The sequence below is a fragment of the Chanodichthys erythropterus genome, chromosome 22, assembly GCF_024489055.1.
Source record: "Chanodichthys erythropterus isolate Z2021 chromosome 22, ASM2448905v1, whole genome shotgun sequence".
NCBI lineage: Eukaryota > Metazoa > Chordata > Actinopteri > Cypriniformes > Xenocyprididae > Chanodichthys > Chanodichthys erythropterus.
Genome location: NC_090242.1, coordinates 24,258,763 through 24,272,152, shown reverse-complemented (window position 1 = coordinate 24,272,152; position 13,390 = coordinate 24,258,763). Strand labels below are relative to the sequence as shown.

Below are 13,390 nucleotides of genomic sequence, written 5' to 3'. Positions count from 1 at the left end.
ACTACTTAAAGTCAGATAAATATGTATTATTTTAATTTCTCAAAATTAAATTACAGCCAACTGTCCATTTAATTCCTCAAAATTAAATGCAACAAATGATCTATCAGACACGTTAATATGGTCTGAAAGAAATGCTAAATATAGTATGTATGTATATATAGGCATATAGGCCATACAGGCCATACACACATCAAATCACATTTAATCTCTCAAAATTAAATGCAGTCACATATCAACCAGACAGGTAACAACGGTCTGGATGAAAGTCTAAATAAAGAGTTATTAGTGCAGACATCTAGCTTTTTTAAAACCAGGCAATATCCCATTTAATTCCTCAAATTAAATGGATCAATGAACCACCAGACAAGTGTACACGGTCTGAATGATTGGTTTAATATTTATAACTGCTGTCTGCACACCCTAATCTACGCGTTGCCTCGGCAAACACGCTAGATCAGAGCCACTAGAATCTTTATTGCAGTTTGCAGACACGAAATCTACGCGTCGCCTCGGCAGACGCGAGATCCGTGCCACTAGATTCTTTATTGCAGTTTGCAGACTCGAAATCTAAGCGTCGCCTCGGCAGACGCGAGATCAGAGCCATTAGATTCTTTAATGCAGTTTGCAGACTCGAAATCTGAGCGTCGCCTCGGCAGACGCGAGATCAGAGCTACTAGAATCTTAATTGCAGTTTGCAGACTCGAAATCTAAGCGTCGCCTCGGCAGACGCGAGATCAGAGCCATTAGATTCTTTAATGCAGTTTGCAGACTCGAAATCTAAGCGTCGCCTCGGCAGACGCGAGATCAGAGCCACTAGAATCTTAATTGCAGTTTGCAGACACGAAATCTGCGCGTCGCCTCGGCAGCCGCGAGATCCGTGCCACTAGATTCTTTATTGCAGTTTGCAGACTCGAAATCTACGCGTCGCCTCGGCAGACGCGAGATGAGAGCCACTAGAAACTTATTGCAGTTTGCAGACACGAAATCTACGCGTCGCCTCGGCAGACGCGAGATCCGTGCCACTAGAATCTTTATTGCAGTTTGCAGACCCGAAATCAACGCTTCGCCTCGGCAAACGCTTGATCCAAGGCCATAGATTCTTTATTGCTTAAGACTTTATTCCCTCGAGAAAAAAGCCAAGAGGTGCAGAGCTAAAAATCTCGATAGTGCATCACATCGGGAAAAATGAATGAACACTGTCAGATCCCCTTTTTTTACAAGAACTGACGTGCATGCTCTGCTCTAAAACAAACAACACATGAATCGCGTGTATCCCCACTCGTACAGTGGCGAGGGCAGGGAAGCACACATGACTCAAGTTGCTATTTGCTCGCCAATAAGCTTCTGTCTAGAATATATATAATGCTTGAGGACAAACAACAATAAATAGACAGAGACAGTTTAACACAGAGCGCTTTGCTGAGGCACAAAAGCTGAAGCCAGTCTTTCCGGATGTGTATTTATACTTTCCTGGTCGTGACGTCACCCGCCGGTGACGTTCACTCTCGCCATTGGACTAGTTGACACACGTGCATCAGACGCATTCACGCTGAGGGCGTTCCCATAGCGCCCCCTTCGGGACGCAGTGCGAGTTCCCTCGAAAGGGAAATGGAGAATTCAGACCGTTCAAACTGTCAACTCATTGTGAACAAACAAGTGTATTCTATGACAAAGATTGTTTTAGTAACTCAGTATATATTTTTAATAATGTTAAAATGGTGTAATATTCATTAATTTGATTATGTACTGATTTTTGATTGACATTATCGCGTCTCATAGTCGCGTTGCGTCGGGTGTGGATAGACAAATTGTTTGTCGCTGGAATCTTATCGCATCGCATCTGGTTAGGACACGGAGTCTGGGTTCCCATAGTCATGAAAAGGGAATTTTTAAAAAGTAATTTAAAAATCTGTAGTCAATATATATTTTTCTAGTTTTGTTCTGATATGATTTTTTTTATAGCCTATTGATTCTGTGTTCCAGTGTTATTTTAGTATTACAGTTTTAAATTATGTAAACTATATATTTTTAGAAATAGCTTTTATTTTTATTTTTCAGTTTTAATTTTAATTTTGTCATTTTAATTATTTTTTAATTATTATACATTATTTTTATTTAAGTTTTAGTTTTTTTTATTTAAATAATTTCTATATTTTACAATTTCTACATTTTATCTAAATAATTTCTACTTTAATAATCCTTATACAGTGTCTCAAGCAAAAAGGAAAATTCATTGGTTGAAAACTATGGGAACTCTGTAGGCTTTATACCTGTTTGCAGGCATATTTCTCACCTACTGAATAAAAGTGAGTTGTATTCTGCTGGTCATATGACTGGAGACTTCATGTCACATGGAGCACATTACTTTAAAAATACTTGTCAAAAGTATTTATTTTTTGGTGCAAAGATTACTTGTATTACTATTAACAGTAACTGCTGTGATCTTACATGCAGAATATGCACATGTAGGTCTCTTTTATTAGCAACAATATAACAACACTGTCTGCCAGCTCAGGCCTTTTTATTGCTGCCCACTGCCCTGGTGTATCCACTGTACTATTGGACACTCTTTGAATTTGTGTAGCTTCAGTGAAGCTGTCAGTTAAAGAAACTTTGTTGAGTCTCTGATCAGCAGCTAAACTAGACTAGGCTAAACTGTAGGTTTTCTTTTTTTAGCTATTCAGTAAAAAGCTCTCTATATAAAAGTGCTTTGGTAGGTTGGGTCTCTGAGGGATATTACTGTATATGCTGTGTGTGGACTCATAGAAATGTTTCAGTGTCTTAGTATTGAGGGATTTTACTCAAAAGCATCCCTGCAGGCTAACGCTTAGCTGTTGAATAAGAGATAAAGGATAAATGATGCAGACTCTGTCTGTTTGTTTGTGCTAGCACAAGTGTTTGCGTTAAGAAAAGTGAGCTAATCGCTCTGACTGAGGGCTTTCTACAAGACAACGCTTATGAAATGAAATGTGTGTGTGGCCTTGCTTTAGCTTTTGTGTACAAGTGTGTGTTTATATCGAGTGTGACACAAGCTGTCCTCCTCCCACAGGCACAAGCCCACACGCCCCCGCCAAAGTCCACGTTTCGGTCTCGACGACCTCGGCCAACGTCTCGTGGGAATCTGGTTACGATGGCGGCTTTGAGCAGACATTCTCAGTCTGGTACGGCCATGTGTGAGTCATCCCAGCATGCTTTGCTTTCTGCTTCTTTTCCTAACTATTGACCTAAGCTCTGCTGCTGCTGTGAGGCTGCTACATCTGGGGGCACCGTATGGGACGGGGCAAAACCTTTTCCCCTAGGGGTGAGATGACCAGCAGGGCCCTCCATACAGTGCAGCTAAAATGTTAAGGAGATAATTATGGGGAGAATATCATGATTAGGACTTTTTGTAGTGCTTATAATGAATAAAATACTGTTTAGTTTGATGCAAAGGCCTGTTCATAACTTCCAAATAATTTATTCCCAGAAAGTCTTGAATAAAGACAATCATTCCATGACTAGTCTAGATCCACTATTTTCTTTATTGAGTTTTTTGTTCTTTACAAGCAGTTTGCTAGCATGCTGGCCATGTTAATCTGGCTCATAACGATTGAATTGGAATGGAATGATCAGGCAGTAAAATCCCTCCACAGAGTCGTTATGAGTCGAACTGCATGCAAAGTACCTTATTAAAATGACAATACCATTTTGGTGTTGTGTGCAGTTTGACTGGTTTTTAAACACTTTAGTACACTAAAAATAATGACATGTTCATGTGATTTAGAAGGAACGGTCTGCTGCTGAGTTTGGCATAGTTGTAACATTGCTATGGAAGCCACATTTACAGTATGTTAGGGTAAGGTTTTTATTATTATTATTATTATTATTGTTGTTTATTTAATGACAGTGACCCCCGTCCTAAAATATAAAGGCAGCTATATATTTTCGTGTATGGGTCAATGATGTAACTCTAATTTTTTTGTGTCCATATGGTTTAATTAAAGGTGCCCTAGAACTTTTTTTTAAAGATGTAATATAAGTCTAAGGTGTCCCCTGAATGTGTTTGTGAAGTTTCAGCTCAAAATACCCCATAGATTTTTTTTTAACTGCCTATTTTGAGGCATAATTAGAAATGAGCCGAATCAGGGTGTGTGGCCCTTTAATTCTCGTGCTCCACGCTCCAAGAGCTTGCGCTTGCCTTAAACAACATAAAAAAAAAGTTCACACAGCTAATATAACCCTCAAAATGGATCTTTACAAAGTGTTCATCATGTAGCATGTCTAATCGCGTAAGTACAGTGTTAACTTTGATGTTTACATTGATTCTGAATGAGTTTGAGGCTGTGCTCTGTGGCTAACGGCTAACGCTACACTGTTGGAGAGATTTATAAAGAATGAAGTTGTGTTTATGAATTATACAGACTGCAAGTGTTTAAAAAGGAAAATAGCGATGGCTCTCGTCTCGGTGAATACAGTAAGAAACGATGGTAACTTTAACCACATTTAACAGTACATTAGCAACATGCTAACAAAACATTTAGAAAGACAGTTTACAAATATCACTAAAAATATCATGATATCATGGATCATGTCAGTTATTATTGCTCCATCTGCCATTTTTTGCTATTGTCCTTGCTTGCTTACCTAGTCTGACGATTCGGCTGTGCACAGATCCTGACGATAATACTGGCTGCCCTTATATAATGCCTTTCATAATGTTGGGAACATGGGCTGGCATATGCAAATATTGGGGGTGTACACCCCGACTGTTACGTAACAGTCTGTGTTATGTTGAGATTCGCCTGTTCTTCAGAGGTCTTTTAAAAAAATGAGATTTATATAAGAAGGAGGAAACAATGGAGTTTGAGACTCACTGTATGTCATTTTCATGTACTGAACTCTTGTTATTTAACTATGCCGAGGTAAATTAAATTTTTGAATCTAGGGCACCTTTAAAATTACAATTTCAAAATAAATTTGTAAATTACTTGCATATGTTACCGTCCTCAGATCTAAGGGATACCTGAGACGGCGGCAAATGATATACAGGCAGTGTACACTGTGGATCGGTGCATAAACTGTAAAAACATGAGAAGACAAAAGTTATATCTTTCCACGGCGGCAGTCAGTTTATTACTGCAATAGTTTCTTTCTTTTAATTCATTTAACTTCTGAAAAAGATTCAATGTTTCAAAACTTTAACACTCAAAGTGCATTTGATGGAATACACTGAAACAAACAAATCCATTAATACACTAGATAAACATATTCAAAATACACCTTTGTACAAATATGTATACTTGTATGTTAACACATAAGTTTATATGCAGGTATGCATTATATGCATTTAGAATCTTACATAGATTTATAATAATAATCATATACTTTACAATAATGAAAATACTTTAGATGTCATTATATATTAGTTTGATAGAATTAGTCTTATTCTTTTTAACTCACGCACATGCAGACACTGAAACAATACATGTGCTGAACACTCAAAATGGCGATACAAACGAGAATACAACATGCACTAAGAAATGTAATTCTAAAACGTTTCTAAAACGATAATATATCAGACATGAACTCAATATCTTAGTCTAATAAACATTTTTCTAATGTCAATCAACATAAACAGGCATGAAACATGAATAAACTTGCTCTTTAGCCGTTTTTTATAATTCTTTGTGAATTAAAACACTTTTTTAGATTAAATACACTTCATAACTCGCTTAAACTCTTTGCATCACCCCTGTCGATTCACACAAGTACAATGAAATTAATCTTTTTTTTAATAAAATATACTCGATACCTGTAAAAACATGAGAAGACAAAAGTTATATCTTTCCACGGCGGCAGTCAGTTTATTACTGAGCGCGCCGAACAGGGGGAAGTAAATCTCTCGCATTATTCATATGTGCGTAATGCGCCATCTAGAGGTATGGCGGTGTAGTGCCACAAAGATGTTTAACCTTAACTGAAATGTTATCATTTTGTGAAAAGAAAAGAGAAAAAAAAAAGAAAACATGAGGAAATGTATACACATATTAATGGGGGGGGGTCAATTTTCAAAATTACATTTTATCATTCCATTACACTCTCCCCTACTTTCTTAGATGGCTCCTGACATCTGAATTACCTCTGAAACTCGTTTTTTTATTTTTGTTTTTACTTTGATATTTTTTTTCAAAACACTACCTCAGTAACCATTAGGATACCAATGACAGCAGGGATGAGTGGGCATATACTGGTAGTAAAGAGCATTTTCATGTGGGATGTATTGTTGCGTAGACCAAAGTGCCTTTGCTTCTGCTCTCCAAGGTCGATATGATGGTTTGCCCAGAACGTCATATGTGAACATTTCTCGTGGTTTTCCCGCTCTTTGTGTCCTTCTCACATTTCCGTCCTCTATCGCCTCAGTTTCTCTTTCAGTTTCATTTTCTGCCATTCTGACCATATCTCCTTCATTCCTTAGTCTCTCCTCATCTTTATCTGACGTCACAGACCGTGGACTTGGACCAGGGACACATGGAGACTCAAAGGTTTGTTCCAACTCTTGAACCCGGTTCCCTGTGGGAACAACGCTTTCATCAGGATAGAATTCCAATGCAGTTGGACGGAGGTAAGAATGGGTTTGGGTTGTCTGAGTCTTGGGCAAGGGATGTTCATACGATGGTCGAACCGGTAAGTATGCTCCTCCTCATCTGAGGCATCTGCGTCTGACTCATTCTCCAACTGACTTCTCACTTGTTTTCTTTGTTTTCCTTTTCTTGTCTCCTTAGCATCAGCCATGGGATCTTCCAAAGGTAAGTCATTGACAGCAAGAAGGAGGTTACGGTGAAGCACGCGGAAAGTCTTGGAACCTGTCTCAGGTTGTATCTTGTACACTGGGCCATCACCAATGCGCTCTACGACCCGGTGTACATCCTTTTCCCAATATGCACGTAATTTTCCGGGGCCACCTCTTTCGGAAAGGTTCCTGACCAACACTCGGTCTCCTGGTTGAAGAATGGCACCTCTTACTGCTCGGTCATAGTATTTCTTGCCCTTTGCTGAAGACTTCTGGCTGTTCTCCTTCGCAATTTGATATGCTTGCCTCATTCTGTCTTCCCATTTTTGTGCAAAAACTTGTTGATTTGAACTCTCTGTCTTGTTTTCCAGGTTAAACAGCAAGTCGACAGGCAATCGGGGTGATCTGCCGTACAAAAGGAAGAATGGAGAGTAGCCGGTTGCTTCATGCCTGGTGCAATTATAAGCATGCACAATGTGAGGCAAGTAGTCTTTCCATTCCTTTTTTTTTCCTCCTCCAGAGTCCTGAGCATTTGCAGAATTGTCCGGTTTAACCTCTCCACAGGGTTACACTGAGGGTGGTATGGTGTGGTTCTTGAGTGGGCGATTCCGGACAGCTGTTGTAACCTCTGAAACAGGTGGTTTTCAAACTCTCTGCCCTGGTCGTGGTGGAGTTTTTCGGGGTACCCAAACCGAGGAATGAAGTCCTGGAAGATCTTTTCGGCGGCAGTTTTACCAGACTTGTTTCTCGTTGGATATGCCTGTGCGAAGCGGGTGAAGTGGTCTATCAGCAGAAGAATATACTCACAACCACCCTTGCTTGGCTCCAGATGTAAGTAATCCACACTCACAAGCTCAAACGGGGAACTGGATGTAATGGAACCCATGGGTGCTCGTTGATGGACATGCGGATGCTTTTGTTTTATGCAGGCACACTTGGTTGTTACATACTCCTCAATCTCCTTCCTCATTGAGGGCCAATAGAATCGTTCACGAGCAAGATGGAGCACTTTTTCTACTCCTACATGTCCCATTTCGTTGTGCAACTTTTTAAGTACTGTTGTTTTGAACTGCGGAGGGAGCACTAATTGCTTGTTCTGTCCTGTTTTTCTGTACAAAATCCCATCCTCTAGCCCCAGTTTGGGCCATTCAAAGAGTAGTCTCCTTGTTTCTTTTCCCATCATACTTTTGTCTTTTTCATTTGGTGTCCAGCTCTGTTCTTTCAACTTGATTATCTCACTTATTGCTGGATCACCTCGTTGTGCAGCTTTGATGCTTTCAGGTGTGACTGAGGAGATACTGCCCTTAGTGCATATGATCTCTTCTCTTGGACTGTTGAGCTCTAAAGCGGCAACCCAAGGAACATCACTGTCAGCCACAGCTTTACTACCCTGCCAAACAGCAGACACAGTTTCAGGTGATAATGTTTCTGTGTGTTCACCCATGACTTCTGTCAGTTTCAGGGGGTGTCTTGACAGAGTATCGGCATCAGCATTTGCTTTACCCGGTCTGTATCGGATGTCGAAGTGAAAGTCTGCTAACTCACCCACCCAGCGCTGCCCTACCGCATTCAACCTTGCTGTGCTGAGGACATACGTTAGTGGATTGTTATCGGTGTAAACTGTGAATGTTGGAGCATAGTAGAGATAATCTCTAAACTTATCACAGATGGCCCATTTGAGCGCCAGAAATTCCAGTTTACCCGAGTGTAGGTGGTAGTTCTTTTCCACTGGGGTTAACGTGCGGGACCCATACCCAATGACACGGAGTTTATTGCCCTGTTGCTGATACAGCACGGCCCCTAAACCTTCATTGGAAGCATCCGTGTGTAATACAAAGGGTAGGTCAAAATCTGGGTAAGCTAGCACTGGCGGGCTTGTCAACATGTCAACAAATTTGGAAACGACACTCTGATGTTCTTCAGTCCAAATGACTGGCGTTCTGGAGCTCAGTTGCCCTTTTTCGCTCTTTCTTAGTGCACCCCGACGACTGAGAACCTGGGGATTTTGTGTACTCTCATTTGTTCCAGGTGGTCGTTGGAGAAGCTCAAAGAGTGGCTTGGCCAGTCTAGAAAAATCTTGTATATAGGATCTGTAATAGCTCAGGAATCCCAGCAGAGTCCGCACTTCTCCCACGGTGCGGGGTTCCTTGTTCTTCAAAGCTCTGACTGCCTCCAAGTCTGCTGGGTCTATCTGAATTCCATCTCCTGACACCAAGCGGCCAATGTATCTCACTTGACTTTTAAATAGTTCGCATTTTTTTGGTCGAAGTCTAATTACATGCTCCTTCATCTTACGAAACACATTTCTGAGATGATTGACATGATCGTCGAAAGACTTTGAGTAACAAAGTACATCATCTAAATAAGGGGCGCAGCACTCATCTCTAACACCCTCCAAAACTCCTTCCATGCATCGCTGAAATGCAGCTGGGGCGTTCGTCAACCCAAAGGGAATACGAACCCACTCGTATAATCCCCATGGAGTATTAAAGGCAGTAACATGTCTAGAGTCTTCACTCACAAATCCCTGATGGTATGCGCTCCCCTGATCCAGAATGGAAAACCAAGAATTTCCCCCAAGGCTGTCTAACAGATCTTGAATTCTGGGAAGTGGATGTCGATCAGGGATGGTCTTACGGTTAAGATCTCGAAAATCGACACACAAGCGCAAGCTGCTGTCTTTCTTTCGAACGCATACCACTGGTGACGAATATGATGAGGATGACTTCTTGATCCAACCTCTGTTCAACAGGTTTTGCACATAGTCTTTGACCTCCTTATAAAGGGGTTTTGGGATGGCATTATAACACCTCTGGACTGGTGTTTTATCTGATAGATGGATTTTCAGCTGAAGATCAGAAATACACCCGATGTCTCCCTCATCCTGAGCGAACACATCTGACTCATCAAACAACATTTCTCTTACAATCTCTTGTTCCCGTTTTTCAAGGTGTTCAAGATCAACAGGTGGGTGCCATTTTTCTACAACTCTCCTCTCATGATCTTCTCTTTGACCGATATCATCTGCTGACATGACCTGGGATGAACACAAAAGTGCACCATTGATCTGCTTATCTGAATGCTGAACACTGGAGGATGGGCATATTGGTCTCATTTCGCTGATGGGTTCGATACTACCCAACACAAGTCTCTGAGGTAGGTAAATGTTATGGTTTGTGGAATTTTGAATTGGAATTTTCACTGTCTTTGAAGCACCAGGAGGCACATTTACAACAGCAGGAAACAACTCCAGTCCTTCTGGTATGACACTTCCTGACGCTGGTTCAAATATCATGGTTCCACCCTTGTGCCATGCTTTTACTCGACATCTTACCTCTAGGACTTGACTACAGGGGATGGTGACTCCGAGCTTCCCAGTCTTCACTTTACAGATTGCATTACAGTCTTGAGAGGAGTTCACTGTGGACACCAAGGTTTCAGCGGCACCTTTGTGCATCTGCAAGGCCTCAGATAGAAGATCAATTAGGCTGATGTTATTCGCACAACTATTACTCTCCCTTATGATCTCCTCAATTACATTGAAACCTAGCAGTGGACAGTCCATGCATTTTTGACTCACCAAAAAGGGCACTTGGATGGCAATTTTGTTTTGTTTGCCACTTGAGATTTGTAATAAAACCTCAACCCATCCATCAAAGGGTACGGTTGTTCCATTTGCTGCAGTGACATGAAGCTGGCAATCCGCTAGTAGAGATTCTAGTGGTTGGATTTCAATGTTTGGTAAGTATTGCTTTAGCCACACCCGTCCAACAATACTGACCTGGGCTCCACTGTCCAAAAGCATTTGAGCCCGGACACCATTTAAATGGCAAGTTATCATGCAGCGACTGCCAATCAGCTGTGCAACACGTTTCTCTACAGTCTCAATTGCTCTGCTGTATGTGTTTTGTGTTACAGGTTTCTCACCTCTGGGTGCATGGGGAGTAGTTTGGGACACAAGATCATCTGCGGTCACTGGTGGTCCCTCCCCAGTGACCTCCTCTCTTTTAACGCTCGACTTTTCATGAGACAGCCCACAGCTCGGTGTCCTGCTTGACCACAGAAGAAACAGTGAGTACACACTTCAACATTCTGGGATATACACTGCTTGCATTTTCCCTTCACTTCCGATTTTAATAGCTGTTGAGCACTTGCGGTGACTACTTTTGTTTGCTGTTGAACACAAGGGCCCATGGACATGACAACTTTCTCCAGATTCTTGGTCAGCACAGATACTTGAGCAGAAAGTTCCTGAATGGCATCACGATTGGCTTTAACTTCTGCAAGACTCAGGGGAGAACACTGCCCAACCACATCATCCTGCTGTGTTACACTTGAAATTGTGACTTTGGACTTGTTGGTGTGACCTATTCGTTTTTGTCTTTCAGTTTCCTCACTAACAGACTGTGTAATCAGTTCTAGGATCTGATCATCTGTGGCTGCCTGGGTTGCTATTGCTGCTTTAATGTCCCTCCGAACAAATGTGTATTTTTCATTCAGACCCTGATACAGTGAGTGTAGGAAAACACCTTGGACCAGTTTACGATCATACTGAAACTCAGATTCGGTTTGTTCTGAAGCAAACAACACTCTCTGCTTAAGCCCCATTAACCTATACACAAACTGTTGGGGGGACTCTTTGTCCTGTTGTTTTGCATTACTCAATTCCTGAAATAATTCAGTACTGCTTTTGTCCCTCAGGTGAGCTCTAAGGAACCGTTTCAACTCAGCTACTGTAAGGCTGTCTTTTGTGATAAGCATTTCTTTGAAGGTACCAGGTTTGATTACCTTTAACACTGTTCGAATGATTTCTGTCTCTGTGAAATTATCTGCAATACCTTCATCAATTTGCTTGCAAATGCTGTTGAAACTCAAATCTGAATTTGAATCAGAAATTTGTCCACCATAAATTTTAAACTCTCTACGTGGCAGATAAGATGCAACATCAGAGAATTTGATCAGACCAGTCATTTGTTCAGACACTCTAGGCAATGAAACAGTTTGTTTAGCTCTTGCATGTGATGTCAGACCTGTAGTTTGTGCTACCTGCGCCCTGGAAGCTACTGATGTTGATGCAGATTGCGATACCAGTCCCACAGTCTCTTCGTTTTCTTCGATGTTGGAGGCAAAACCTTGTTCTGTAGCAGTCAACTCATGAACGAGGTCAAGAAGTGCCAGCAAGCGGCCCATTCCTTGGTCCTCTAGACTCTGCAGTTGATCTCCTCGCATGAAATCAACGATGAAATCGTAGAGTTCCACTTCTGTTGCATCCACGCCTGGGACCACCTCTCCTTCCTCCACCGCGCAACACAGGGCTACTTTATAGAGTGCTTTGCAGTTCGAAGAGCTGACCAGCAGGTGGAGCTGCTTCTCGATCTCCCACCGTAGTTCTCGAAGAGTAGCCATGACTGGACTGCTGATGTCTGCCGTTCAACTCGCTGGTCTGGGATGAAAGACGTTCAACCACTGTGGTTCTTTACTGATCAGCACCCGACCACCAGGTGGCGCTGATCCCGGACGAGCCCCCAAGTTGTTACCGTCCTCAGATCTAAGGGATACCTGAGACGGCGGCAAATGATATACAGGCAGTGTACACTGTGGATCGGTGCATAAACTGTAAAAACATGAGAAGACAAAAGTTATATCTTTCCACGGCGGCAGTCAGTTTATTACTGCAATAGTTTCTTTCTTTTAATTCATTTAACTTCTGAAAAAGATTCAATGTTTCAAAACTTTAACACTCAAAGTGCATTTGATGGAATACACTGAAACAAACAAATCCATTAATACACTAGATAAACATATTCAAAATACACCTTTGTACAAATATGTATACTTGTATGTTAACACATAAGTTTATATGCAGGTATGCATTATATGCATTTAGAATCTTACATAGATTTATAATAATAATCATATACTTTACAATAATGAAAATACTTTAGATGTCATTATATATTAGTTTGATAGAATTAGTCTTATTCTTTTTAACTCACGCACATGCAGACACTGAAACAATACATGTGCTGAACACTCAAAATGGCGATACAAACGAGAATACAACATGCACTAAGAAATGTAATTCTAAAACGTTTCTAAAACGATAATATATCAGACATGAACTCAATATCTTAGTCTAATAAACATTTTTCTAATGTCAATCAACATAAACAGGCATGAAACATGAATAAACTTGCTCTTTAGCCGTTTTTTATAATTCTTTGTGAATTAAAACACTTTTTTAGATTAAATACACTTCATAACTCGCTTAAACTCTTTGCATCACCCCTGTCGATTCACACAAGTACAATGAAATTAATCTTTTTTTTAATAAAATATACTCGATACCTGTAAAAACATGAGAAGACAAAAGTTATATCTTTCCACGGCGGCAGTCAGTTTATTACTGAGCGCGCCGAACAGGGGGAAGTAAATCTCTCGCATTATTCATATGTGCGTAATGCGCCATCTAGAGGTATGGCGGTGTAGTGCCACAAAGATGTTTAACCTTAACTGAAATGTTATCATTTTGTGAAAAGAAAAGAGAAAAAAAAAAAGAAAACATGAGGAAATGTATACACATATTAATGGGGGGGGGTCAATTTTCAAAATTACATTTTA

The 13,390-nt window shown here is 40.8% G+C and overlaps 1 protein-coding gene across 2 annotated transcripts in view; it reads left to right on the top strand.

The window, feature by feature from the left end:
- igsf9bb (immunoglobulin superfamily, member 9Bb) overlaps positions 1-13,390 on the top strand; it is a 145,117-nt gene that overhangs the window by 98,653 nt on the left and 33,074 nt on the right. The window contains exon 12 of one of the 2 annotated variants that reach the window (XM_067376561.1): positions 3,050-3,161. In XM_067376561.1, the coding sequence (XP_067232662.1) occupies positions 3,050-3,161 (112 nt within the window). Of the gene's footprint in view, positions 1-3,049; positions 3,174-13,390 lie in introns of both variants that reach the window. The other variant, XM_067376560.1, reaches the window with a different exon arrangement.